The 25898-nt window shown below is 39.9% G+C and overlaps 1 protein-coding gene across 1 annotated transcript in view; it reads right to left on the bottom strand.

Moving 5' to 3' along the window:
- Positions 1-14463: 14463 nt before the first annotated feature.
- Positions 14464-25898, bottom strand: part of PDE3A (phosphodiesterase 3A) — a 373127-nt gene continuing 361692 nt past the window's right edge. The window contains exons 14-16 of the mRNA XM_065417047.1: positions 23810-23965; positions 19694-19934; positions 14464-14714 (exon numbers count right to left, since the gene is read on the bottom strand). Of these exons, the coding sequence (XP_065273119.1) occupies positions 14464-14714; positions 19694-19934; positions 23810-23965 (648 nt within the window). The remainder of the gene's footprint in view (positions 14715-19693; positions 19935-23809; positions 23966-25898) is intronic.

Raw genomic sequence — 25898 nt, 5'->3', positions numbered from 1 at the left:
CAGACTGATTCCTGCTTTTCAGATTTTTAACAGCCTTCCAGGAGCACTGAGACAGAGTTCTAAAAACAAGGCTCAGGACTCACTAAATATTAACTGCACACCCTAGACACGTCACTGACTTTTTCATAAATTCCCCAAGCGATTTGAATGAATTATCTTGGAGGGCATTTGTGTGATAGTCTTAGGTTTATGAAACCACTAGTAGGGGGTGCTGTCTAGCGCGGCTAAGAGACTTTTTCATACATTCCCCAAGCAATTTGAATGAATTATCTTGGAGGGCATTTGTGTGATAGTCTTAGGTTTATGAAACCACTAGTAGGGGGTGCTGTCTGGCGTGGCTAAGAGAATTCTGGGCAGATAGTAGATAATGTTTTCACCCCTCAGCTCATAGACCATATTGGGTTGCTCTATTCCAGCGGTTCTCAAACTGTGGGTTGTGACCCCGTGTTAATGGGGTTGCCAGGGCTGGCTTAGACTTGCTGGGTCCTTGCGCTGAAGCCCGAGCACCACTGCCTGAGGGCCGATGCCTGAGTGCTTTAGCCCTGGGCACCGGGACTCAGATTACAGATCCTTGCCTGGGACTCAAGTATCAGAGGGGTAGCCGTGTTAGTCTGGATCTGTAAAAAGCAACAGAGAGTCCTGTGGCACCTTTAAGACTAACAGATGTATTGGAGCATAAGCTTTCGTGGGTGAATGTCCACTTCGTCGGATGCATGACGAAGTGGGCATTCACCCACGAAAGCTTATGCTGCAGTACATCTGTTAGTCTTAAAGGTGCCACACGACTCTCTGTTGCTTTTTGCCTGGGACTGAAGCCCTTGAGCTTCAGCTCTGGTGCCCAACCTGTGGCTTGGGCTGGCTCAGGCTTCCATCTCTCCTCCTGGGGTCATGCAGTAATTTTTATTGTCGAAAGGGGGTCGCGATGCAATGAAGTTTGAGACCCCTGCTTTATTCAGCTTTCAGCATCATACGCCATCGAGGAATTAGATAAGGGATGCACAGGAGACAGCCAGAATGGTAAGTGGGCAAGGAGGTTTTCCTTGTGAAGAAAGGCTGGGGGGGGGGGGGGGGGGAGGAAAGAAAACCACAGTTAAAGAGAGGGTTTGACTGAAATTGTCAAGATAAAGAAAGAAGCGAGTGGGAGCAATAGCTTACATTTATATACTACCCAATATTGCAAAGAAGCCCAGTGAACCCCTTAACCTATGATCAAAATGCAGCTGCTGCTGGGGTGGAATGCAACGGCTGTTTAAGTGCATACAGCAACACAACACTACAGCTGAGAGCAGGAAGGATTGTGTATCCGTTGAAACTATGGGTAAAATGTTAATGTGTCAAAATATAAAAATGCAAATTAACACCCCAACTGAAAAAAAAATCCCATTGCAGTTTTTGTAATGCATATAAATATTTTGAACTAGCTTTAAACCCACGATGTTTGTCTAAAAATATGGAAAGAAAATGGATAAAGAATTTAAAAGGAAATTGCATTACACTGACGGTGTTGAACTGTGGAATGCCAGGCTTATGGCAGCCACAATAACAAACAGCCAAGTGCAAAAGAGAACTCCAGGCAGTAGTATATTGTAATCAAGTTAGATAGATGAAGTCATGTGTATAAAACAAAGCCATGTGAGCCCAGCTTTGTAAAGATATTGAGGCATTGCTGCACTCAGCATTGCAACCCCTAACTGATTTTGGAGCCCAAGTCTCATTTTCCAAAGGCATTTAGGCTCTGAGTGCAGCAATGTCTAAATATGTTGAAAAAGCTGGGGCCTTTCTGCCCAGCATTTCTTGACCCAAAATAAGCTGCTAATCAGCTAGACCTTTATCAACATCAAACTTCTGAGTTTTTACAAGCTTGCTTAACCTGGAATATTTAGTGGGAACAACCATTAATTTAAGTTGGACATAATGGGTCAAACAGTTTAAATGTAAGGTGTGTGTGTGTGGAGGGGGGAGAGCACTAGTTCATTTAGCTGCTCATGTGCTCATTCATTAAGAGTACCTTCCAAAGTACCCTAATGTGGTTCTTTGCCTGCTCAATAAAGTCCTGCGCTGACTGCCGCTTTGGTTCTCCCAAGTACAATGTTCACATGTACAATATATGGTTTGGAACAATGGACTTTCTGTCTTCGGAGGCCTCCTTCATTTAGATGAGCTATTCTGTTCAAGTAATGGCTGCGAGTGACGTAGAATTGGGATTATATTTTCCTCTGATTATTTTCTAAACGAAGAAGAAATCCCAGGCTCCCCAACAGCAGAATTAGCAGTCTTCAAAGTCACTTTTTGCACCATGACCATCTTGTTTCTGATGTCTGTTTTGTGCTGTCTTGATAAAATTATAGCCACAAACGAAAAGCTTTTTTTTTTTAAAGCATCAGCTCGCTGGGTGTTCTTTTTTTAGTAAAAAAAAATTCTAAGTGGTTTCAGGCAAGTGGATTTGCCTGTGTAATTGAGCGTAATCTGAACACCCTGGAAATTGCTACATTTAATTGAGCTGGCGCTATCTGTGCGTCATGGCCTCATTTATGTTTTCCCAGGTTAGTAGAAGCAGCATGTTCGTGTGTGGTCTCACTAACTGATTGGCTGCCTCTACTATATATTTTGTTGCTCATCTCTACTCGTGAGAACCTCTTGCTATGTGAAGAGATCCAGAGTGTTTTAATATCTCTAACAAGAAGTGCATTTTTATTCTGATAGCATAATCATTGTGATGAAGAGTTTTTAATTAAAAGGTTTTTTATGCCCTCATGTTGTATACTTTGCTTTGAGCACTGAGTGAATTGTGCAGTGGAACGTACTGATTACACGTTGGGGATAGATTGAAAAGGGATTCATTAGCTATCTTTGTATTGGAATAGATTTTCACTCGTCTTTCAAATTGGACTTGACCAGCACTGCCCTGAACCCATCTGAAACAAATATCTTTAAACTTTTTGGGGTGTTCAAAATCTAAACCTGGATCTAGATCCAAACTGGCAAATGAGCCTCCCTCCTTTCCCTAGGCTGGGCCAAAATTTCAGATCCAAAAATACAGAACTTTAGGGAGTTCAAAATCTTGATCCAAACTCTGCAATTTATGCCCATCATTAGCTACAGCTGCACCCAAGAGTTGTAAAGGAATTGGCTGAGGAGTTCTGTAGATCTTTGATGTTAATTAACAAATCTTGGAAAAATGGGAATATTTTAGATGACAGAGAAATGAATGTTATACAGATTAACAGATAAAATAAAATAGGTGACCAAGGAAATTATAGGCTGATACAAAACCTGAGCAAAATAATGGAATGATTGATACCAACTGCCATTAATAAAAGAATGAGAGGATGCCAAACAATATGGTTTCAACAAATAGGTAAAACAAACTTGATATCATTCTTCGGCAAGATTACAAGTGTTGCTTATAAAGGTGACAGTGTTGAAATAATGTACCTGAACTTTTGTATGGCATTTGGCTCCGTACTGTACAACATTCTGATTAAAAGTAGCATATAAAAAATCAATATGGTCCATATTAAGTGGATTTAAAACTAATAGTTCTCAAAATATAATTTTCAATGGAGAATTATGTGAGGATTTGCACAGATTGGTTCTTAGCCAAAAGCTATTACATATTTTTTCCACTGACCTGGAAGAAAGTATAAAATCATGGCTGGTAAAATTTGCAGATTGGTGAGGTGGTAACTAATGATGTGGCCAGGTCACTGATGCACAGCAGTCTGAACTGGTTGGGGAAACTGATATTTAAATAACATGTATTTTAATACTATCAAGCATAGGCTGGGAAAGCAGTGACTCTACATAGAATTTAGGGGTTATTGTAGATAACCAACTGAACATAAGTTCTAGTGCAATTCTGTGGCTAAAAAGACTAACAATCCTTAGATATGTAAACTGGGTAATATCAAGTCAGAGAAGAGATGTGATATTACCTAGTATACAGCACTGGCGAGATTTCAGTTCTAGTGTCCACATTTTAAAACAGTTGTTGAAAAATTGGAGAGGGTTCAGAGAAGAACTACAAGAATGATTCAAAGTCTGGAGACTAAACTGAGTATCCATGTGACCTTATTGCTGTAACCCTTGTCTTTCCTTTCCCCATTCCCTCCCAACTGTTAGTCCCTACCCTCAAAGAGTTCACATTATAAATCTTTGACAAGGAGTAGGGAAGTGACATTCTCCCTCCAGTGAAAAGCACCTAAAGCTTTGTTGAAATAAATGAAAATAACAAAAATTAGAGGGCAATGTTGACATTCACTATAAAAATAAAACCCAACACCTGCACTAAGCCCCCTATTCAGCAAGGTGCTGAAGTACATGCTTAACTTTAAAAGCATGTGAATAATCCTATGGAAGAAGTCAATGCTAACAGGTATATATTGATAAGAAAGGGGTTAGGAAGAACTCTTTCCCCAATGCATAGTATTGTCAGTTAGACACATATGGGGTGTTACACCTTCATCTGAAACATAAGGCATTGGCTACTCTTGGAGATGAGAGGCGTCACTCAGGACCTGATTCAAAGCCCATTGGAATCTTTCTATTGATTTCAGTGGGTTTGGATCAGAGCCTAGAGGGAGCATTGGTCTCTTGCAGGATGACTGTTCTTACAGAGAAAGGTGGGTAGCTGAATTCAACTCTGTTAAAGGAAAAAGAACCACAGCACGTATGATACCACAGAATTATATTTATGTTGTACATTTGTCTTCACATTGCAACATCCACATTGTTCATTTTGTGACAAGTATTTCTAATAATTTTGAATACATATTTACTGTATTATACATTTTACCAAGAGGCACTTCCAGTAATTCTGGCAAAAAGGAGCTTCATTATAGTGTCTAACTTACAAAACAGTAAAAATAAATAATGTTTATCTAAAAGATTTTTTTTCTGTACAGAATCTATTTTGTACAAAACATTTATCCGCCATTAACTAAATCACTTAACAAATACTTGTGAAGGGAATATATTAAGTATTGCTACATGTCTTGAGTGCAAGATACTAGTGAAAGGAAAAGAATTATTCTGTCTGTGAAAGATCATCACCTAAAAATACAAGGCCTTGTTCTTGAAGTGTTTAAAAAGGAGAAGTTTGGTTACAACAATATTGACAATATATAAATATAAATTAATGCATGTAGTACTTGGTGAAAAGAACACTGTGTTAAAAGTTGGCATGTACAAATCCTGCACAAAATGGCACTTTTCTGCATTGCCACTTTGGTTGGCAGTTCTTTTTAAAAATATTGCTTCATAGGAATCTCCAAGATAACACACACACGCTTATCAAATATTACCTTATAAAAATAGGTTACCCCTTCAAGTGAAAACACTACGGATGGATAAATTTAAAATCACAGTTGTGATTCACTGGAAAACTTGCAGCCAGAATTGATTAGGGATTAGATTATACATCAAAAATGAATGATTCTTCAAGATGCTGAGGTCTGCACCTCACAAGGTAAGATCCAAAGTTATTAACCATCCCCCCCAAGGACGAAACTTTTACTCTTTTTGTAGCCAAATACCTCCATTGACTTAAAGGTGAGATTTGGGTGTACCAGGGTTTTAGAATTTGGCCCCAAACCTAGTGAGGATCAAGCTATTTCAACTACATCATCCTCCCCAGAATTGTCATTCAGAAAATATTTTGACCTTGATGAGCTGATTTCACAATTACATTCACCAAGATTCAACTAATTACAAAGAACATTTTATATTGAATGGGGTGGTTTGGGAGGGCATATTTGGATGTGTGTGTATTATACACAGGTATACAAGCACTGGATTTCATTTATAGTCCAGGTGATGAAACCATATTGGAAAATGATCTCTCTAAATCATTTTGAATGATACTAGTTTCCAGTATTTTTGGTGATGCAAAAATTTAAAATTATATTTGTTTGAACATTAGTATTAGATATTTTTTTCTATCAAAAATAAACTGCCATCCATCAGTGAAAATGTTATCAGTTAAGCAAAGCTACAGTATGAATTACAATTTAAAAAATATGACTGTGAACTTAAGATTCTTTTTCCCCATGCAAACATTTTATATTGATTAAAAAAAAAAACAGGCTGAGTGTTTGAAGTAATGACCAAATATATATTAACAAAAATCAAAATATAAAAGTACCACGGACATTATATAACATTTACAAATGCTGTCTTTGATCTTTTAAGATACTAATCTGTAGTACTGTATTAATGTTAATAAATACTTAAAATTGAACCTTTGATGTAATATAGATTTTAATTATGCTTCAGGATCAGGCAGAAATCTTGAAAGGAGGAGGAGGGAAAGCATTAATGGATGGATGGGACTTTCTACCTAAAACTTTATGTACATGCATGGCAAACCATTAACTATTTTCTCATTGTTTTTCACATTACAGACATGGATTTGTTTATACATGTTCGACAAAACTATTAGGGTCGGGGGAAAAACTCAACTATTTTCAATATATATTTAAAAGCAAACTGTAACTGTTAATTCACATTAAGTAATAGTTTGTGAGTGTTCATTGTCATAAAGGAAGACATTGTTGAAGAATGGAACATTTAAGTCCATTTACTTCAGAGCAATACTAAGAACAAACCAAGTTAAGGTTGGCATAGAGTTGGACTGTTCTATCCTGAGATATTTCTCCAACTACTCTGTAGACATCCTACCTCTTCCAAATCCCTCAAATCATTTCTTTTGTCCACAGCCCCAGTCTCTGGCCCCATACCACCTAAAGCTACCAGGTGCAACGACAGTTTCCTTTCGAAGTTGAAACAGGTGGAAGTTAATGCATATGGCTTACTGTGGCCACACAATAAGGACTTTTTGCTTATTTGATCTCAGCTGGATTTACTTTTTGAACCAAGAAACGAAAAGGCAACTACATTTACAAATGCACCTTAGCTTTGACTATTACAGAGAGCTTCATGTTTACTTTTACATCTGGATGTAGTTTTAAGACAAAACTGCTGTTGTTTCTCCCAGTTTGTTTTTTAAACAGCTGCAATGCAATACTTTGTATGCAGCAAAATTTTCACCATTACGTAGATGTGGGTCTTGACGCCCACATACTGTATATCATAAGAACCATTTCAGGTTGCTCACGTAGTGTGGCAGCAACCAGTTCAACAGCTACAGCCCACTGTGCAATTTTCACACCATAAACATACTGCTATGTGAAACACACATTGGGAACTGTGAAAACGTAAATTACCCAGATCAGCCATCTGAAAACGTTGATTAAAATGGGCACCATTGATTTTTTCCCTCCTCTCATAGCGAGTAAAGGCTTATTTGACAACAGATTTACATACTTAGTTCCTGTGTCTCTAAGTTACTTCGTAAAAACTGGACAAGGAGACCACGGACAAGGCTGGTTGATTGCAACTATAATGGTCACCATTAAGAACTGGCCAATTTTAGATACTAGAGATAAGTAGGCTTGGAAGGATTTGATTTTTTATCAGTAAACGTCGGCATACATCGATTTCACCTGTACACACACAAACTGATGAGAAAATATTTCTATTGATAATAAAAATTTACAGATAGGAAAGATAAGAAAAATGCTGCTTGAGAACTTACTAGAGTTTAATTTGAGGATATTTACTTTGTGTATTTTGACACATGATGTTAACAATTTGTATTTTAACAGTTATAATACTTTAACATTTTGAATCTCGGTGTCACTGTCATTAAATAATTATTGTTTGATTTCCCCCATAACTTAAACTGTGAAAATTTAAATGGATAAAAATCTAAAAATATGCTTAAAAATAAACATCAATACTATAAATAAACAAACATCAATTTTTGCCAAGCTTAAGTATAAGAAATACCACAAATACAGTGGTAACCATCTCTATTTATCTAAGATAAATTGGCACATTTTTAAGGCTGACCACAGTATAATGTCTACGATTATTTCAATTTATTTTCTTGAGGAGGGCTGGATACTGTCCAAAAAACACCACAAAATCATATTTCCTCCCCCCTCCCCCGGTCTCCTTCAGATTGCCTGGTTCTTTGACAAATGCCGCCAGCAAATCTGTAAAGAGTGATAACTCAGACATCAAAAGGCTCCTACATTTGTGGGTTCATTTAAAAAAAATTAAAGAGGGATTTCTCCTTCTCAGTTGGAGGAGGGAGGGGGGAAATCATCTCTAGTGCATTTATTGATGTTTGACTGACTGTCAAACAGTATTACTGTTAACATCCTTGAAACTCAATGCTTGATTCTCTCCAAAGGATTACTCCCTGTTTTGAATGAAAAGTAAAAACCAGCTGCACTGTATAAAGTCTATTTGGAACTTGACTAGGTTTCCTTTCTTTCCTAGGGGTTGCCAATTTAACAGTCTCCACCTATGTTTAAAATCCCATCAGCGTTAGGACTAATTACATCAATACCATGCTGCCAGCTGGGGGACACCCAATTTTTCAGGCAAATATCCCAATCCAAGGCTGGAAAGACTGAATGACTCTTGGTGCTCAGCCCCTAGTTGCCCAGTATAGACTGTTCTCTGCTGCAACCACAAGGCACACACTTGGCTGTAGATAAAACCATTTACATGCCTTGGAGCCAATTTATTTTTCCATCAATGTGTCAGAAAAATGCTCAGGTGATTCCTGTCTCACATCACTCACGCTTAAACAGAAACCTTTATGCTCAGTTACATGACGTCTGTGCTTCTCAACCACACCAATCTGCACAGGCCAAAACAATATTAGTAATATCCAGCCACCAAATTTATGCCAAAATATTGTCAAATGCCTCTTCTTCACCAGAGGGAAGGAAGCACAGTAGTTGCCAACTGTCATTTTTTTGTTTTATCCCAGTGTAAACCAAACTTTACTGCATAGTTTCTATTTCATTGTTAATATCTTGGATGAATCAAAGCACAGTTGCATCTCAGCTTGCGTGTCTTACTTTGTTACAAGAATGTAAAGTGTGGTAGGAGTTGGCAAACTGCCCTGTACTTTAATCTGGGTACTGACTCACTCGCAGCCCGATTCTGCCAACCACATTCATGTTGACTAGCATCTTACTTCTCAAGCAGTCCTGGGGAAATCAGTGGGACTATGGACTAGATTCTTTGCCCTTTGCAGTCAATAGCAAAGCTCTCATTGACATCAGTGGTGCAGGTTAAGGCCCTATTCAGAGTAAGGCAGTGCAAGCCATTACTATTTATACCTATTAATGGCTTCATTCATATTTTGGGGGCAAACTGAAAAGTCTTCACTCAATTTTTTATAAGGGTAAATATTTTTAAAAATTGACTAATGTGGCATAGGTGCCGAAGTCCCATTTTCAGAAGTCACAACACTTAAGGGGCCTGAATCTCATTGAAAGTCAATGGGACATAACCGCCTAAGTCACTTTTGAAAACGGGCTTTGGGGTCAGGTTTTCAAAGGTATTTAGGCACCCCAAAGATGCAAACAAACATCTTGTGGGATTTTCAAAAGAGTCTAAATGAGGTAGATGCCTATTTTCCATTGAAATCAATGAGAGTTCGGCACCTAACTTGCTTATGTGCTTTTGAAATATCTCATTAGATGCCTAAATACCTTTGAAATTCTGTCTATTAAGCTTCTAAGCCACTTGAACACTTCTGAAAATTGTTACCTTAAGCCCTTAGTTGGGCAACATTCCCGATGAACCACCTAAATGATGCAGTCTCAGGATTTAGCCCATTGATGACAATGAGAATTTCTTCTGAGTAAGGACGATAGCATTTATTCTTTATATTTTAACAAATGCATTCATAAAAAACAGCCTCACTGGGAACAAGCTATTCTCAGAAGGTGAAATTTGCTCCTAAGAGGCAAGCACAATGCCTATACTCCACTTAAGTGCTCAAAATAGGGCTTTGGGGGTGCACTGGCACTTCTATAGTTTTCTGCAAAGAGTGAATCTCACCCACAGAGAAGAGAGATTTGAACTCCTTTTTAAGAGCACATTAGAATCCCTGATCGCCACTGGATTTCCGCCCAGGTATCTAATGCATGGCATGCAACATTGCATCACTTGGAAAAATCTAACACTGTTTTTGCATGAAGGGGAGCAGCGGATTTTCCAAGACATGTGGCAATAGGTGTTTTGCATATTGGATCAAAACTTTTAGTGTGCTATCAAGTTCCCATTAGGAGTAGAGCAACTAAGCCTAGATTATGACCATCTGGGCACAATCAGAAGGGTTATTTCTAGAGATGGGCAGGCTTCGATTCAAAGTCGGGATGATTTCAGTGTAGGTACCATTCAAGGGAAATATAAATAGTTCTGGGTTTTTATCTAATCTCTATCTTCTGTGTGTTGGGGGAGGAATACAAAATACATGTCTGCTGACAAACAAGCCAGATTCTAAAACCAGTAAGGATGAACCAGCAGCAACTGGCTGGGTAGCATAACAAGAAGATGGAGAAACTAAATACTTGCCATGTAGATTGATACAAGGCCATTCAGTGTACTTCTCTTCACAATGGTGGCTGCACACACTGCTAAATCAGTTAGTGATTACAATGAAGACAAAATTAACAAGGGAATGAGGGTTCTGATTCAATATTGGAAGTCATAACCTATTCTCACTCTCCTTTTAAAAAGAATGTAGAACTTGAGACATGTGCCTGCCTCCCCCAAAGTATGGATTCCATAAGAATGTAATTTCTAATGATTATTTCTACTGAGAAACATTCTTGAAAAGGTCTTTGGTTTCCTCAGTATTAAACAAATAATTTATATACTGTACATACCAGAATCTCATATCAACACACTTTAAACATTCATTGATACTCTACCTGAAAACTGAACACTGCTGATGAAATGCAATTTACTTTTTTTTGTTTCAAAATTATTGCACAGGCTGTGGTTTATCTGGATTTCAGAACACCAAAGGGCTGTAGAAAGTAGGAAACCAAAATGGCCTGGCCTTTGAAAGGGCTGCTGAAACTTCTGGTTGAAAGTTTTGGTTCTTCTCTCTCTTTTGGGCCAAGACCAGTACATAAATCTCTGGATAATCAATTATTTGCTTTGTTATCTACTACAAAAGAACGCAAAACTGTATGCACACACTCAATACAAACCTACTTTTTCCTGGTAAAACATGCCTGGGAAGTTTCCTGATAACAATTTCTTGGTGGAAACACATTTTCAAAGACAACGGGTAAGATTTATAAGTGGGTCACTGCCTAATGAAGTCGGGTTTTGCCAGTAGCAATGTGGAGTGCAAGAATGTCACCTGGTTTGTTACTAGATGCAGCTGGTTTTTTACGAATACCAATGAATTCTGCACATCACCACAGATAGCATATTATCAAGTTAACCAGTCCCAGCTGTTTTTGCTTTCACTACTATTGCCTCCTGCTCTACAGTTTGGATAATGTTCACCATTCCTGTTCAGCCTGCCAGCAATTCCTTCATTTAAAAAGACCTGAGTTTGTCTAACTGCACCCACAAATAGGCTTGTGTAGTAACGTAGTAATTTGTAACAGCCTCCCTGGCACTACAGGAAGTAAGCTCAATGAATTGGAAACAGACTTTAATATTGCTGAGTAGCAACCACAATGATGACAACTAAGGATATATCTTAAAATTCTCCTCTAGGTACATTTTAAAGAGCACTTTTTCACAGGCCCAGTCCTGCACTCTTGCTTGGGTGAGTAGCCCATACTTATACACGGAATTCAACAGGACTATGTGCAGGAGTAAAAGGTTTGCAGGATTCAGCCTTGTATTTGGAATGCCTCCCCTCTTTATTACACCATCTGTGCTCTTAGTAGCACCTTTGAACCCTGGCTTTTGTTTTCACCAAGGTTTTTTTTTTTTTTTTTAAACCATTGGTATTTAAAAAAAAAAAAAAATTCCAACTCTGATCATTGTGCACTTAAAACCATAGATTTTCATCATCAGTTGGGATGTGAAATTCTACAGTGTCTGAGAGTTTAATTTTTTATAAAATAATATTAAAGGATGTGTTAAATGCTGTGAGAAAGCTCTTCAACCTGGTATATAATTGGTGCCAAAACATTAAATGATAGACAGAGGTGACTGAATGGACGTCGAAACAGTGCAAGCTTGAATTGTTGGAGACCTGCTGGTGCTTTGAAGAAAACTTTGCGAGGCATTCCATTTTGTTTTGGAAGAATTATGCTTAGTTATCTGATTTCCCTTACTTAAAAAAAAATGAAATCAGGATCTTTGATTTTTTTTAGCATTAATCAACTCTTTCTATTGATGTTCCCACCTGAAGTCATGCTCTATAATCATGCTGTCACTAACAGTGGAGTGTGTCTTCCTACTATTTGAAGGGGAAAGGAAAGATAAAGAGAAGATGAACCCACAAGAAACAAAGAGACCCGAACTGCAGGCTGAATTGGAGAAAAATACAGAAGTGATAACACATATGCAGACTGGTTTAGAAACAGAATGTTCTCTGTTATTTCCCAAGAAGTACTAATGAGTCAATAAAATACTGTGAAGGGTGGTAAATACAAGGGAGTGAGCAATGGACAGATCAGAGACTTAAGTTAAAACAGGATGGGCTGTTACTGCAACCTTTACTTATGTGAGTATTTCTTATTCATCCAAGCAGCCCCACTCAAGCTTTGTTGATGAATAAGGTCTGCAGGCTCAGATTTTAGAATGGCATACCTCATTGGTCCACCTTTTTGGGAGATCATGAACTCAGATTTTTTGGGGGGGACCAAAGGATTTCTGGTAAATCCTTAATTAGCAAGATAATGGCTGAGGCTACCAGTCCAAAACAATAAACATTAATATGTCAGTGTCTTGCTCCTGTAGACCAGTGGCTTCCCATAACTACTCAACTACTCAAGACCTTATTTGATGGGCTTGGAAATGGCTACACTGTATAAAAATGGTGTTTTTAAAAAAATTACCTTTACAAAAACATTTCCCTTTCCCCCCCTTTTTCTTAAAGATTTCATTATCTACAGGAACCCATAAAAATTTCTCCATATTTACATCTAGATAACTAATCATTGACAAATATAATAGCGTGAAATAAAATATTGAACATGAATATCAACCTTTTAAATAGACGTTTGGCTCACAGCTTAAATGACAGAGAAACAAACCAAAAATTATCTGCTCTACTATAGCCCCCATCTTTTTTTTTTCTTCTCCAAAGCTCAAACATAAAGTAGTATGGATGGAGTATGCTGCATCTAAGCAGAATGCCAGCTGCAAACTGCTCCCCTTCAGCACCCTGTGCTGAAAAACGGCACTCTCTGAAGCTGCTGTGAGTGGCTGCTGAGGCACACAAGCATCTAGCAAACATGGCCAAGCAGCTGCTCCCTCACCACATCCTTCTGTTGGAGCATCACAAAGACATTGCCTTTTGAGCCCAAGGAACTGGATGGCTTCACATCTCCCCTCCTGCTGCACTTTAAAGATGACAATTTAGCTTCATTTTACAATGTGTTTGGCCACTGACACAAGGAAATGTAAGGCTGGGGGAGGGAGGAAGCGACAGTGTGTGATTAATTCCCAAGCATGCATGGTCTCTCTCTCTCTCACACACACAGTGCTCCCTGAAACCACTAACTCATTCAAAGGCACAGTTTCTTTAACGACGAGTAACAAAGTGTGCCCTGTAATAACCTGCACTTTGGGTACGATGGATTCCATGCACATTCCTTTCACTGGCAGTCTGGAAAGTGCTAACGTGGCAGGTGGTTAGGAGTTCAGTCACAGGGTGCTGCCAAATGGTGCCACGTCAGCAGTGAGAGTCGCACGGCTTCTGCTGAAAGACAGTGGTGCAACCAGGCTGCAAAACGAGGCTTCATTGGCCACTGAAAATGCAGAGCTCCTTACAAAGGGCTCCGCTTTCCACGCCAACCCAAATTTCCTAGAATTGGGGCCTTGTGTTTGTTCACAAGCCATGTGCTAAACCTAGTCTGATAAAAACTCAAACTACATTACATTATAGTACATCCAGCCAAATACACACACATATGCGCCCTCTTCTCCCCCACATATATGTTAGCAGGATGTATTAACATTCTGAGAAAGCTTTGGAACTTTTATCCCTCAGCTTTAAGAGCAAAATCTACTTAACTGGTACCTTACAGTTAACTGCAAATGTGCTTTAGGAGCAGCATTTCCTTGGACAACTTCCTTCTGTAATATCACAGTGACCATAACATATCATTACATGTATTTTGCTGAAGTGCGCAGCCAATGATCGGCTATGTATACAATTCCACCCTCCCCTTGCCCCTTTAAGAAAGTCTGTAAAAGCCGGTGTCGCAGTGCGAAAGCTTCTTGAGCGTAGGAGTTTAAACAATGTACCTCACCATACAAAGGAAAGAGAAACAAATCAAATTGCTGTAGGCGCATTATCCAATATTTCTACAGTGTTGTGTCTAAATGTTGTGCTGGCTTGAAAAGGAGTCTGTGCACAAGTCAATCTGTCTTAAAATACTGTTGAAAATATTGTCATTGGTTCAGTTCTATAGCTGTGTCCTCCTCCTCCTCCTCCCCTTTGGGTTTCCCTTTCTCCTCCTCCTCTTCCCTGATGGCCTGAATTTGTTCCGAGGATTGGTGCAGCGTGGATTGCTCTAGACCTTGCTTTTCTGTCCCAGCTATCCTTTCCTCATCTTCAATTACTTTCTTCCACATTTTATGGTTCTGAAGCAGGTGCTGAGTGATCTGGCAGTAGATTTTCCTCCGCTTGAACTTTTTCTTTCCTGTAAAATATTAGACGAAATTACTATATTGTTTTCTTGGGAGGGAAGAGAGAGCAAGAGTCATGATATATGGAATCAAGGGTCCATCTTAATTAAGAGTTGTTTATTTAAAAAAAAAAGTACAACTACATGGAAAAATAGACCAAGCCAACTTTCACACTGTTTGAGTCCCAGCTTTGTGTCCTTTGTTTACCAAGGAGCACACCCGGTCCAGGACACTGTACAGCACACAAAGACATCTAGTGGCTGAATGATATACTGCCTGTAAAAATATTACAAAGTGTATGTCTCCTCTGGCTCATTTGGGCGTGCTATGTGCTCTTTTTGACAGCAAATGTGGCCTGCTTCAGGCTGACCAATTTAAGACCCTTCACTACTCTATGAAATATTTGTTTTCTTTTCTTTATGCATTACCTATGCACTGACAGGAGCTGTGGAAGGGGAAAAGGCAAGTAATGAATGTTCTATACATTAGTCAACAAAATAGCACCTATGATCCCTTCCTTTTAAAGATCTGCTCTACACATTACCTTGCTATTGCAATGGGCCTGAGCTCCACTGAAGCAGCAAGTGAAAAATCCAAATCTAGGTTTCACACAATATAGCGCAGCATTGCTATTGTTATGACAACTGAGTTTGGACCGTTGATAAGTGAAGTCCTATGGCAAATAATATCACAGCCTTGGAGTTTCCTTCTTTCTAGTTTTGAGGCATCAAGCTGCGATTATACTACAAACTATATTTGCCACTTCCCATCATCAGAGTCACTTGCACCACAAACTTTTTCCTGCCCTGGGTAACAGCCCATTATTGTAGACGGTCCTGTAGTCTGATGGTGATAGAGTTGTGATAGCTACAATTCCGTTCAACACAAAGCCTGAAGATTTTCACCAATCGTGAAGAGTGGCAGTGGCAGCTATAGAACTTAAATAATAAACCTCTTCAGGAATTCTACTGAAAAAAAAAATAGAGTGACGTACAGGAATGTTTTGTACCAAATAAATTTGCGTAAATGAGAGTTTGCAGGTGGCCTAAAGCATGTCTGTGTTGGGAGCCAAAATGTTGAGTCCTTGAAGCTTTTGAATTGGAAACAAAGAGCTTTTCACTGCAGCACAGTCCAAATCCAGCTCAATCCTTCATTAAAAAGCTCTTGGTTCCCTGTAGGAAACTTTCAGGTTTAATAATAATGAGAAACCTCTATTCCACCAATACACCATATTAGAACATTCTATCCCACGTTTCCTGTGACCCCAAATCTTGCAGCTCTCAGCAGAGATTTGTTATGGCTTGAGATTTTGTTTGAACCCAATAAGGATTGATTCAGTTTAACTCTTAAATTCACAACGGGGCTTGTTGGAAGTTACCTGTTCAGACATGACATAAAATATCTCTTGCTTTTAAGCTACATCAAATGTTTGCAGGTCAGACAATACACTAGTTAATTTTATTAAAGTCCAATTATCTAAAATGTTCTAATGAATTACCTTGACTACAATGAAAGGCCTTCTACAATAATTTCCCCTTTCCATCTTCTCAAAGACATTTCACTTAGAGTTGTCCTGAATGTGGTAAAAAAAATTCTTTTTCTAAGTATTTGACATATATGGGCAAATCAGAGGCATACATCTCTTTGAAAACAGGAGATCTCTTTTGTGTTGTGCTGAAAGAGCTTGGAATATTCAAAATGACACTGAAAACAGATCTAAATACCTGACTAATGTTTGTAATCTTGTAAATGGTTACATCAGTGTGGAGGATATTGAAGAGATACCTACCCTAGATTTAGACTTTTCAGGGATTAAAGATGAGGGACTGATGTGTCAAAAGAGGAGATGCCAGAACAAATTGGTACATTGAAGTACACCAAGCTACGGGCCCAGACAGTATAACACCTTAGATTGCTTAAGGAATTTAAAATTACTATTAAAAATATGTAATCTGTCATTGAAATCAGCAACTACACCAGAGGATGGAATGGTAGATGGCAGATGAATATGAATCAGTTGCTCTACTGACCTCTTCTCATAAAAGAACAAGGGGATATTCAATGGAAGTGAAAGACAACAAAATTAAAGCTTTTTTAAAAAACCCACAATACATAATTAACCTGTCTAAGGCTTGGTCTACACTTACCCCCCAAGTCAGGTTCGCAAATTCAGCTACGTGAATAACGTAGCTGAATTCGACATACCTTACTTCGAACTTACCGCGGTTCAGACGCGGTCCACACGCGGCAGGCAGGCTCCCCCGTCGACTTCGCGGTACTCCTCTCGTCTAGCTGGAGTACCGCAGTCGACGGGGATCACTTCCTGGTTCGATTTATCGCGTCCACACCAGACGCGATAAATCGAACTCGGAACTTCGATCCGCAGCCGTCGATCTACCCGGTAAGTGTAGACTAGCCCTAACTTACTGCGATGTGATGTCACTGAGGCCAAGAGAGCAACAGTATTCCAAAAGAAGTCTAGTCATTTTCGTGGATAATGACAACAGCCACTGTCACATTAATTAGGGTTATTTTTTAATAAATGTAACAGATATAAAGTGTCATGTTCTAGGGCATAAATGAATCACTAACTGAAGAAACTTCCCCTCTCATCAGTTAATTCCATAACTGTCAATCTTCCGCTGAAGAAGAAGAGCTCTGTGTATACTCAAAATTTTTTCTCACCAACCAAAGTTGGTCCAAAAAAGATATTACCTCACTCAACTTGTCTCTCTAATATCCTGGGACACACACAGCTACAAGTCTAGGGCTTTGGAGCGGAGCGCGGAGCAGCTCTGGAGCAGTGGAGCTGCAGGTTTTTGCCTGGAGCTGCAGCGGAGCCAGAGCACAGCTCCAAAGCCCTAGCTGCAACAATACTGCAAACAATCTTCCGCTACTACTAAAACAGGATACTACACTATGCAGTCCACCTGTCTGGCCAGTAGGGAAATTCCTATATGTTCATATGAACATAATGCATTTATGAAAAGGACTCAAAGTGAATGAGAACAGTGGTTTACTAGTTACAAGTTACGGCATCACACGTGTGGTTGAAGAGGCCGTATGATTTAGTGGATAGAATTCTGGACTGGAAGTCAGAAGACCCCGGTTCTATTCTGAGCCCTGATTTTGACTTTCTCTTTGACCTGAAACAAGTCCCTAAACCTCTCACATCATAAATCTCCATATACAAAATGGGAATGATACTGACCCTCCTTTGTGAAGAACTTTGAGATTCTTAGGTGACAAGCCCTATACAAGTACTAAATATTACTAATATTGTACTAGAACTCTGATGACTTCCTCTCCCTCCCCTAGATCCAAACCTCCTTCCTAGTAAAAAGTTGAGTTGGAGAACGGGGGAAGGGGATGCCAAAAAGGAAAGTGAAACAGAAGGGAAAGGAACAGAAATAAAATGGGAGAAGAGAATGCAGAAGAGGGAGGAACAGAAAAGAGGTGGTGTAATGAGGCAGAGTGGCCCGCCTCCAGTACAGAGAGGGTTAAGTCCCCCTGGTGGGTGCAGTTAACCACACCCCACCCCCCTCCACAGGAAGTGCAGGGGTAAGCAGGAAGTATAAGAACAGGGCCCTGCAGCTCAGTTGGGGCCGGACCAGGGAAGGAGGCAGACCTCTCTCCCAGGGAGCTGAGCCCTCAGTCAAGCCCATGGCTGGGAGCAGAAAGAAAAGGCAAACCACTTCCCCAGGAGACAGAAAGCCCAGGGAGAGACTGGAGGAAGGGCCACCTGACCACGAGACTGAGAGACGGATCCCAGCAGTGACGAAGCAGCACCAGCAGGAATTGGTAGGAAGTAGCCCAGGGAAACAAGACTTTGACCCGGCTGTGCTGCCAGGATGTAAGGCAGCGATCACATGTTTCTTTGCTGACCCCATGGCAGGATTGCCCACCACTTCTAGTGCCCTGGGCTGGGACCCAGTGGAGCAGGGTGGACCAGGAGGCTGAAGCCATAGACTGTTAATTGCTCAGCTCACACTCACAGGGTTTGAGCCATAGAATATTGCTGTTCACCCCAGCCAGGAAGCCTGGGCTCCCAGCTGACTGGTAGTTGGCTTAATCCTCTTTCGGAGGTTTGAATTGTTATTTGGGCGACTGCGCAGCCGCAAGCCAGGTTACCCAACAATATATACAGTGGGCCTACTGACTCCCTGATGCCTCTGGAGGGGGCGCCCTGACCCTGAGAGAGGCAGGAAGGCTACAGGTGGTAAGGGCTGAGGTGCTGGATTAATTTAAAGGGAAACTACCAAGAGACATGGGCTCCAAATTAACTTACCACTCCAAACCATTTTTCACAGGTTCCTCAACATCCCCTTGTAGACTACCAAAGCTTCCTCCCAACAGGCCAATCACTGCCACAGTCATGCTTTCAGCAGAGGACTGGATGGATTTTGCAGTCTATCAATATTACTTATGGATTGGCCAGAGGTTTGAGGGTCATAAAAAATTCTCTGGAGCTGATACAAACCCAAATCTCTTACGTGTCAATGCACAGCACAAATACAGCAAACTGGACCCCTTTCCACAAGAAGATGTGTTCTCAAATATTTCCACCATTAAAAAAATTTATATATTGTGGTAGCATCTACAGGTCCCAATCAGGGAACTGGGGCCTATTGTACCAGGCACCGTACAAAAACCTAACAAAAAGATGAAGATCTTGTCCTACCCACATCTTCCAATGGAGAAAAAATTATAGTGCTTTAAAAACCAGCCATGGAGCAGTCTAAAAATCGCAGATGTAGGATGGGCAACCTAATGACTTACTAGAAGTGTTGTCTGTGAAGTCTTTAGAAGCTTCTCCACTCCCAAAATGTGTGGCTACCCGTTAAACCTCTTGGGGGCCAGTTCAGCTAGTCCAGTTCTAGAGAAATTCAGGTTATGGCTGACCAGGAGAAACTCTTTAGGCTTTTATACAGGGGATCGTTAGCCCATGAAATGAAATCAGCCCCACTGAAAGATATAGATGCAAACAACATACTTGACTCGGAATTTTCACACATTTCCATTTCTGCTGTTTCTTCCTCTTCTTGCTCATCAGTATCTCCTGACTCATCGCTATCTTCCACCCATTTCCCTGGCATCAGCCCCGCTGAGTCATAGGAATTACATAGTGGACCCACAATGTGAGAAATGAAGGATTCCTGAAGGTGTGCCAACTGGGGAGCTGAGCGATCCATGAAAGGACTTATAGGAAGGCCAAGGCTCGCCTCTTCATCACCCTAGAGATGACAAAAATGTGTTACTTCTGTGTGATACATTAATTACATGGATATGGGGGGAGAACGTGGAGGGAGGCATCAAAGGCAATTGCAAATATTAGAAGGAAAAATATTCTGCTGTGGAGCCATCTCCTTTTACCATTTCATTTTTTATAGCAGACCAGCATATAAAGGTAGCATGGCATCAATTCAGCCTTCATATAAAAACTACTCTACACAGTTCCAGAGCTCAAACACAAGAATAATCTGCTATAAAGAATACCCTGAATTTACAAAACATGCTCTATGAGGACTTTGTAAAGTAATGCCCACCTTACAGTCCTGTAGTTTACATTACCATCTTGGAAGCTTAAAAATGAAATCACCTTTCTCCATATTGTTTTCCCCCCCATCATGTATGCAAATCATTTGTGATTTTTATCATAATTATTAGCTTGTTAGCAACTAACCACCTTATTCACAAGAGGACAGGATTTACCTTTTCAGAGCAAGGGCTGGCTTGTCAAACTAGTTTTCTTATGAATTTTGCCTTTCTTTTAAGCTGCATTATAAATAAGTTGGGCGACTCTACTTTTGTGTTTCTTTGACCTGCCGAGCTTCAGGCCATAGTCACTCGTTTCCTGAGGAATGTTGTAATGAACATGTCAATGAAGGGTCATTCAAAAATGCAAGATCCTCTGCACATGTCCCTTTGCTAGATTTCTGTTGGGGGAGTGGAGGGGGGGGGGAAGAGAGAGAGGGCCCCCTCCTGGTGCTGTGATGGAAGAGTTAGTTTTCTACCAAGGTCCACTGTATGAGCTAAACACTCAAGTTCTTTTTCAGTCATCCCTAGTGCAGCAAAATTCCTTTATTATAAGATTTGGTCCTATAATAAAAGAAGAATTGATAATGCATATGACTTGTTATGCAAACTGATGTGACTAGACTGTGGAGACCTACATTTGAGAAATAAAACAGTTCATGAACATTATTGAAGATCCACAGTCAATTTCTAAGACATTACATCCATGTTGAATTTGTTTCCAAGTGCCTAGTTTCTCTGAGTATCCAAGATATGGTTAACTGAATCATCTCCCTTTTGAGAAAAGGGAAACACAAAGAGTAAACAGTTAAACTTTGATGAATGCCTCACTTCCAGCTTTCCTGCATTTTCTAACAAGGTACACACAGTTCAATGCTCAGCTATCAAATATTTGATCTCCCCCCTCCCATCATTATCTCAAAACCAAAGTGTGTGCACATTCCTGAGATAACAAGTGGATTAACCAGAGATGGCAGTTCTCTCTCCTTCACAGCATGACATCTCCGATTTCACGTGAAGAAGTTGTCAATGTTGGGAAGAAAGTCGACTGATGAAAAGTTTAACATTAATCAAGCTTAATTCTTTCAAGCTTGATTATGAGTTCGATTTACAGTTGGAAACAACACACATGTCTCACTGGTCTTCCTTTAAATATCAACATTAAAACCCATTAAACATACCGCAACAATATTGTGTGTTTTTCTAAATTTAAATACAATAAGTTTTTGATAACACTTAGAATTCGTACAGAGATGTAATTCTTCAAAGCCCGGTACACTTCTGTTTTTTAATGGAGAGGGGTGCTGTCAAGAATGGCTCTCAATTTTCATGGCATATGCTGAACATAAGAACAAAAGGATGGCCGAACTGGGTCAGACCAAAGGTCCATCCAGCCCAGTAGCCTGTCTACCAACAGTGACCAATGCCAGGTGTCCCAGAGAGAGTGAACCTAACAGGTAATCATCAAGTGATCTCTCTCTTGCCATCCATCTCCACCCTCTGACAAACATAGGGACACCATTCCTTACCCATCCTGGCTAATAGCCATTAATGGACTTAACCCCCATGAATGTATCTAGTTCTCTTTTAAACCCTGTTATAGTCCTAGCCTTCACAATCTCCTCAGGCAAGGAGTTCCACAGGTTGACTGTGCGCTGTGTGAAGAAGAACTTCCTTTTATTTGTTTTAAACCTGCTGCCCGTTAATTTCATTTGGTGGCCCCTAGTTTTTATATTATGGGAACAAGTAAATAACTTTTCCTTATTCACTTTCTCCACAGCACTCATGATTTTATATACCTCTATCATATCCGCCCTTAGTCTCCTCTTTTCTAAGCTGAAAAGTCCTAGCCTCTTTAATCTCTCCTCATATGGGACCCATTCCAAACCCCTAATCATTTTAGTTGCCCTTCTTTGAACCTTTTCTAATGCCAGTATATCTTTGTTGAGATGAGGAGACCACATCTGTACGCAGTATTCAAGATGTGGGCGTACCATGGATTTATATAAGGGCAATAATTTATGAATTACATTGTACATTTGCAATCCATTTTTCTAGCAAACCTACTTTGGGAAGACTGGTGTATCCCTTATAATTCTTCCTTTCAAAATGAGAAACTGGATGTTTTCCCTAAAATAGACAGTTGTTTTAGGAGCTGGGGGAGTGGGAAAGGTGATAAGGTGTTGGCTAGATCCTCAGCTAGAATAAATCAGCTGATACATATGAGCCCATTGTCTTTAATACCTGCAGCAGGTTCTGGAGGAAAATTGCTACTATACATCATGTTGGCATGGCAACTAATGTCATTCAAAGGACCTAATGAAAAGCACATTGCATAAAGCACTCAGAAGCATTGATTTTTTCAGGAACAAAGTGCATTGATCAAAAATCTCTAACAATTTAATAGAATATTTCTGGCTATCAGCCATGTTGGAAGTCACTTTCAAGCCAAGAATTAAACGGTACTATATAGTGCCCATCCTAAAAGGAAGACTGAGAGCAAGGGCAATGAAGATAAAACCTTAATCCGAGTGTACAGATGGAATGAATCTACTGTAAAGCACACAACATCATAATGCTTTTGCTGAGCTTGTTTTAGGGTTCCTTGTCAACAGCTTTTATGACGTTGCTGCCTTTAGTGTACCAGAACATGTACTGTGCATGCCATCAGCTGTGACGGATCCAACGTGAGCCACGTCATTATATCTGATTGGTATGCAGTGGAGTTTAAATGACTGCATCTCTTTATGTGAGATACAATGAGGTGCAGCAAAGAAATAATAAGAACACCGTCCTGGAGGAAAATCCAGGAGATTAGGGCAGAACTCTCTCTTGCAGTAGGATTTATTTTTAATAATTAGTCTTATATTTATGCAGAGGCTAGTGTCCTCTTGCATCCTCGGGTGCTTTGAACGAAGAGGCCAGATAAATGCTTGAATTTTTCTTCCTCTCACTCTTCCTATATACACTACCAGGGAGCAGAGGGAAGCCAGCCCTTTCCCAATGCAGTCGCTAATACACTAAAACTAGGGGCAGTCAGCACCCTGCAGTGCTTAACATGCAACCTCTGGGTCACTGTCCAGCCCTTCCCAGAAGATTCTTGGGCCTTGGGGGGCAGTGGCTCAGCTTGCTGGCCCATTCCCGATGACATAGGATATATGGTGTAGTTACCCCTGAAAACTCAGGGGGGGAACTGGCCTTGGATACAGTGGGATAGTTCCCCTGAATACAGGCAGTGCTAAACAGGCAAAACAGGTGCCTCTAATTCTAACTGGAAAAGATTAAGATCAGGGCTCCCTCAGAACTCAAACTTCCAAGGGAATACTAGGGGGTTGCTTTGCTTCCAGTTCCTTGCAAACCAAGCTATGGTGTTCTGTTCTTGAATGCCATTATGAACTTTGAACCGGGCATAGTTCATGCAAAAACGGAAAGTGTATTCCTCAAACTTTCTTTAAAAATAAAAGTAATTTCACCCAGCACTGAAATGCAATCAACTCCAAGCTAAAACGCAGCCATACTATAGAATAATTTAGGACAGAAAGTAAATTCATTCCTGCTTTGGGCACACATTTACCTGTTCATAGAATTCATTAACAATGCCCTCTGTCCACTGCAGATGCAAGTCTTTGCATTTGGCAGGCCCATTGATGTCAGCCAGTTTGATGCACATTTGGCAAACCAGCAAGCGGTCATTTTCATTAGTCCAGTCAATTCCAACATCATCATTCACCTGGAAGTTACACAAAGGGGTAAAACCATTATAATAGCCCATGGTAAGAGGAAAATCTTGTCCTGTGATGTGCTAAAACATGCTCAGCTACTGAATGTAAACTACAAACCTAAATAGGTGGGTTTGCCCTGGTTTGTAATTTAAGAGTGTAGATCAAGCATGAAAAAGAAGAAGTAGTGCCAATAATTAAGGTTTGAGATAGATAATTAGGAATCATATAATTATTTAGCAATTAACACTCTGGCTCTAAAGCATTAATAGCAGAAAACAGACCTACAAAATTTTCTAAGAAACGATGGCCTTATCTATATACAAAGTTGCACCAATTTAACTAGAGGTGTGTTCTAAAACCAATTTTAGTTAAACTGATGCAAGCTTGTGTGTAGACAGACAAGGCCTACATTTCTTTTCTATTTGGGCTAAATGTGTTTGAAAGAGTTCCCCCACAAAAAAAAAAAAAAATCCAACAACAGCTGACACATATTATTCTGCCCCTTTTAAAACAAAAGGGTTTTCTTGTGATCTAACGTGACCACAGCTATAATTTAAATAATGAAGCAGCTTTAGTCTCTCAATACAAGATCAAATAGGCAGCGGTAAGGCACAGGGAAATCAAGGGCTTCACATTTCTACCAGAGCGGTTTCTCTCTCCAGTATTCTAATGATGTGACTATGTATCTTACCTCCACTTTGCCAATGATATCAGCCTTCATTGCCCATTAGTTCAATTTTCCCTAAAGCACCTTCACCCTTTCTCCCACACCACCCTTTATGCATGGGAGAAGCACCCAATTAATATCGGTGTCACTGTCTTCATTCAAATCTCTCCTTAGAACTCACCTGTCTCAATGTCTACAAAACACTTGACAATGGAAGCTGGTATGCTAAGACCACTCCTTATGACATCATACATGACTTCCTCAGTGTTACCTGGTCTTCCCCCTACTTGTTTGTTATATCCACTTGTTGTCCATTGCACATTTTACACTGCAAGCTTTTTGGGGCAGGGACTGTTACATGTATTTATGCTGCCTGCAGCCCAGCATAAATGGGCCCTGATCTCTGACTGGGGCCTGTAAGCACTTCTGCAATATAAATGAGTGATTAAATCACTAAGAATCATAGATAATTTCCTTTAAGGCAGAGACAAATTTAGCACAGAAAGTTTTATTTGGTTAATATTTTCAGCTATTCCTCCCACTTTTTTATTGTGTAACCACTCACACTATCCAATGACCCAACATAGGGGGACAGCTGCCAACTGTCATTACAAATCTATAGTCAGTCAATAGGACATGCCACTTCAAGCCATCCAACTGATTTCCTCTTCTGAGAGAGTGCAAATATCACCTTCACATGTGACATCTAGCGTCCACCTGCCATATAAATTTAAACCACGTTTAATGTTGAGCACCTCCAAGTAATGTCTGGCAGGGTACTAATGGGTGGCTAGCTTGCCTATTTCTAATATATATATATATCATGTTTTGTTGCTGGATCTAGAGCTATAATACTTCTGGCTTTAACTCATCCTTTTTCTCTGGCTATTTAACCTCACAAAAATGAAAATTTAGGACAAAGTTATCAAATCCAGGTGTCTAAATCAAGGCACCAAAATCAGTGATCTAGGCATCAAATTCAGTCCCCACTGACATTAACGGGAGTCCTTCCGTTGACTGCAGTGGGCTTTGGATTGGGCTCCATCTGACCTGATTTGCAGAGATGCTGAGAGCCCACCGATCTGTCTGATTTTAGTGGGGTATAAGAGTGCTCAGCACCTCCGAAAAATCAGTTCACTTATTTAGGTACCTTACTATGGATTTAGATGCCTAACTGAAATGTTTGGACTAGGTTCTTAACACAGTACATAAGATGTTTATTTTCAGCCATTTAAAAAGAGAGAGAATGGTTAAGGAGAAATGGAAAACCAAAC

The sequence above is a fragment of the Emys orbicularis genome, chromosome 1 (genome assembly GCF_028017835.1).
Source record: "Emys orbicularis isolate rEmyOrb1 chromosome 1, rEmyOrb1.hap1, whole genome shotgun sequence".
Taxonomy (NCBI): domain Eukaryota; kingdom Metazoa; phylum Chordata; order Testudines; family Emydidae; genus Emys; species Emys orbicularis.
Note: the sequence above shows the minus strand (reverse complement) of the source record. Positions and strands in the feature narration are given on the sequence as shown.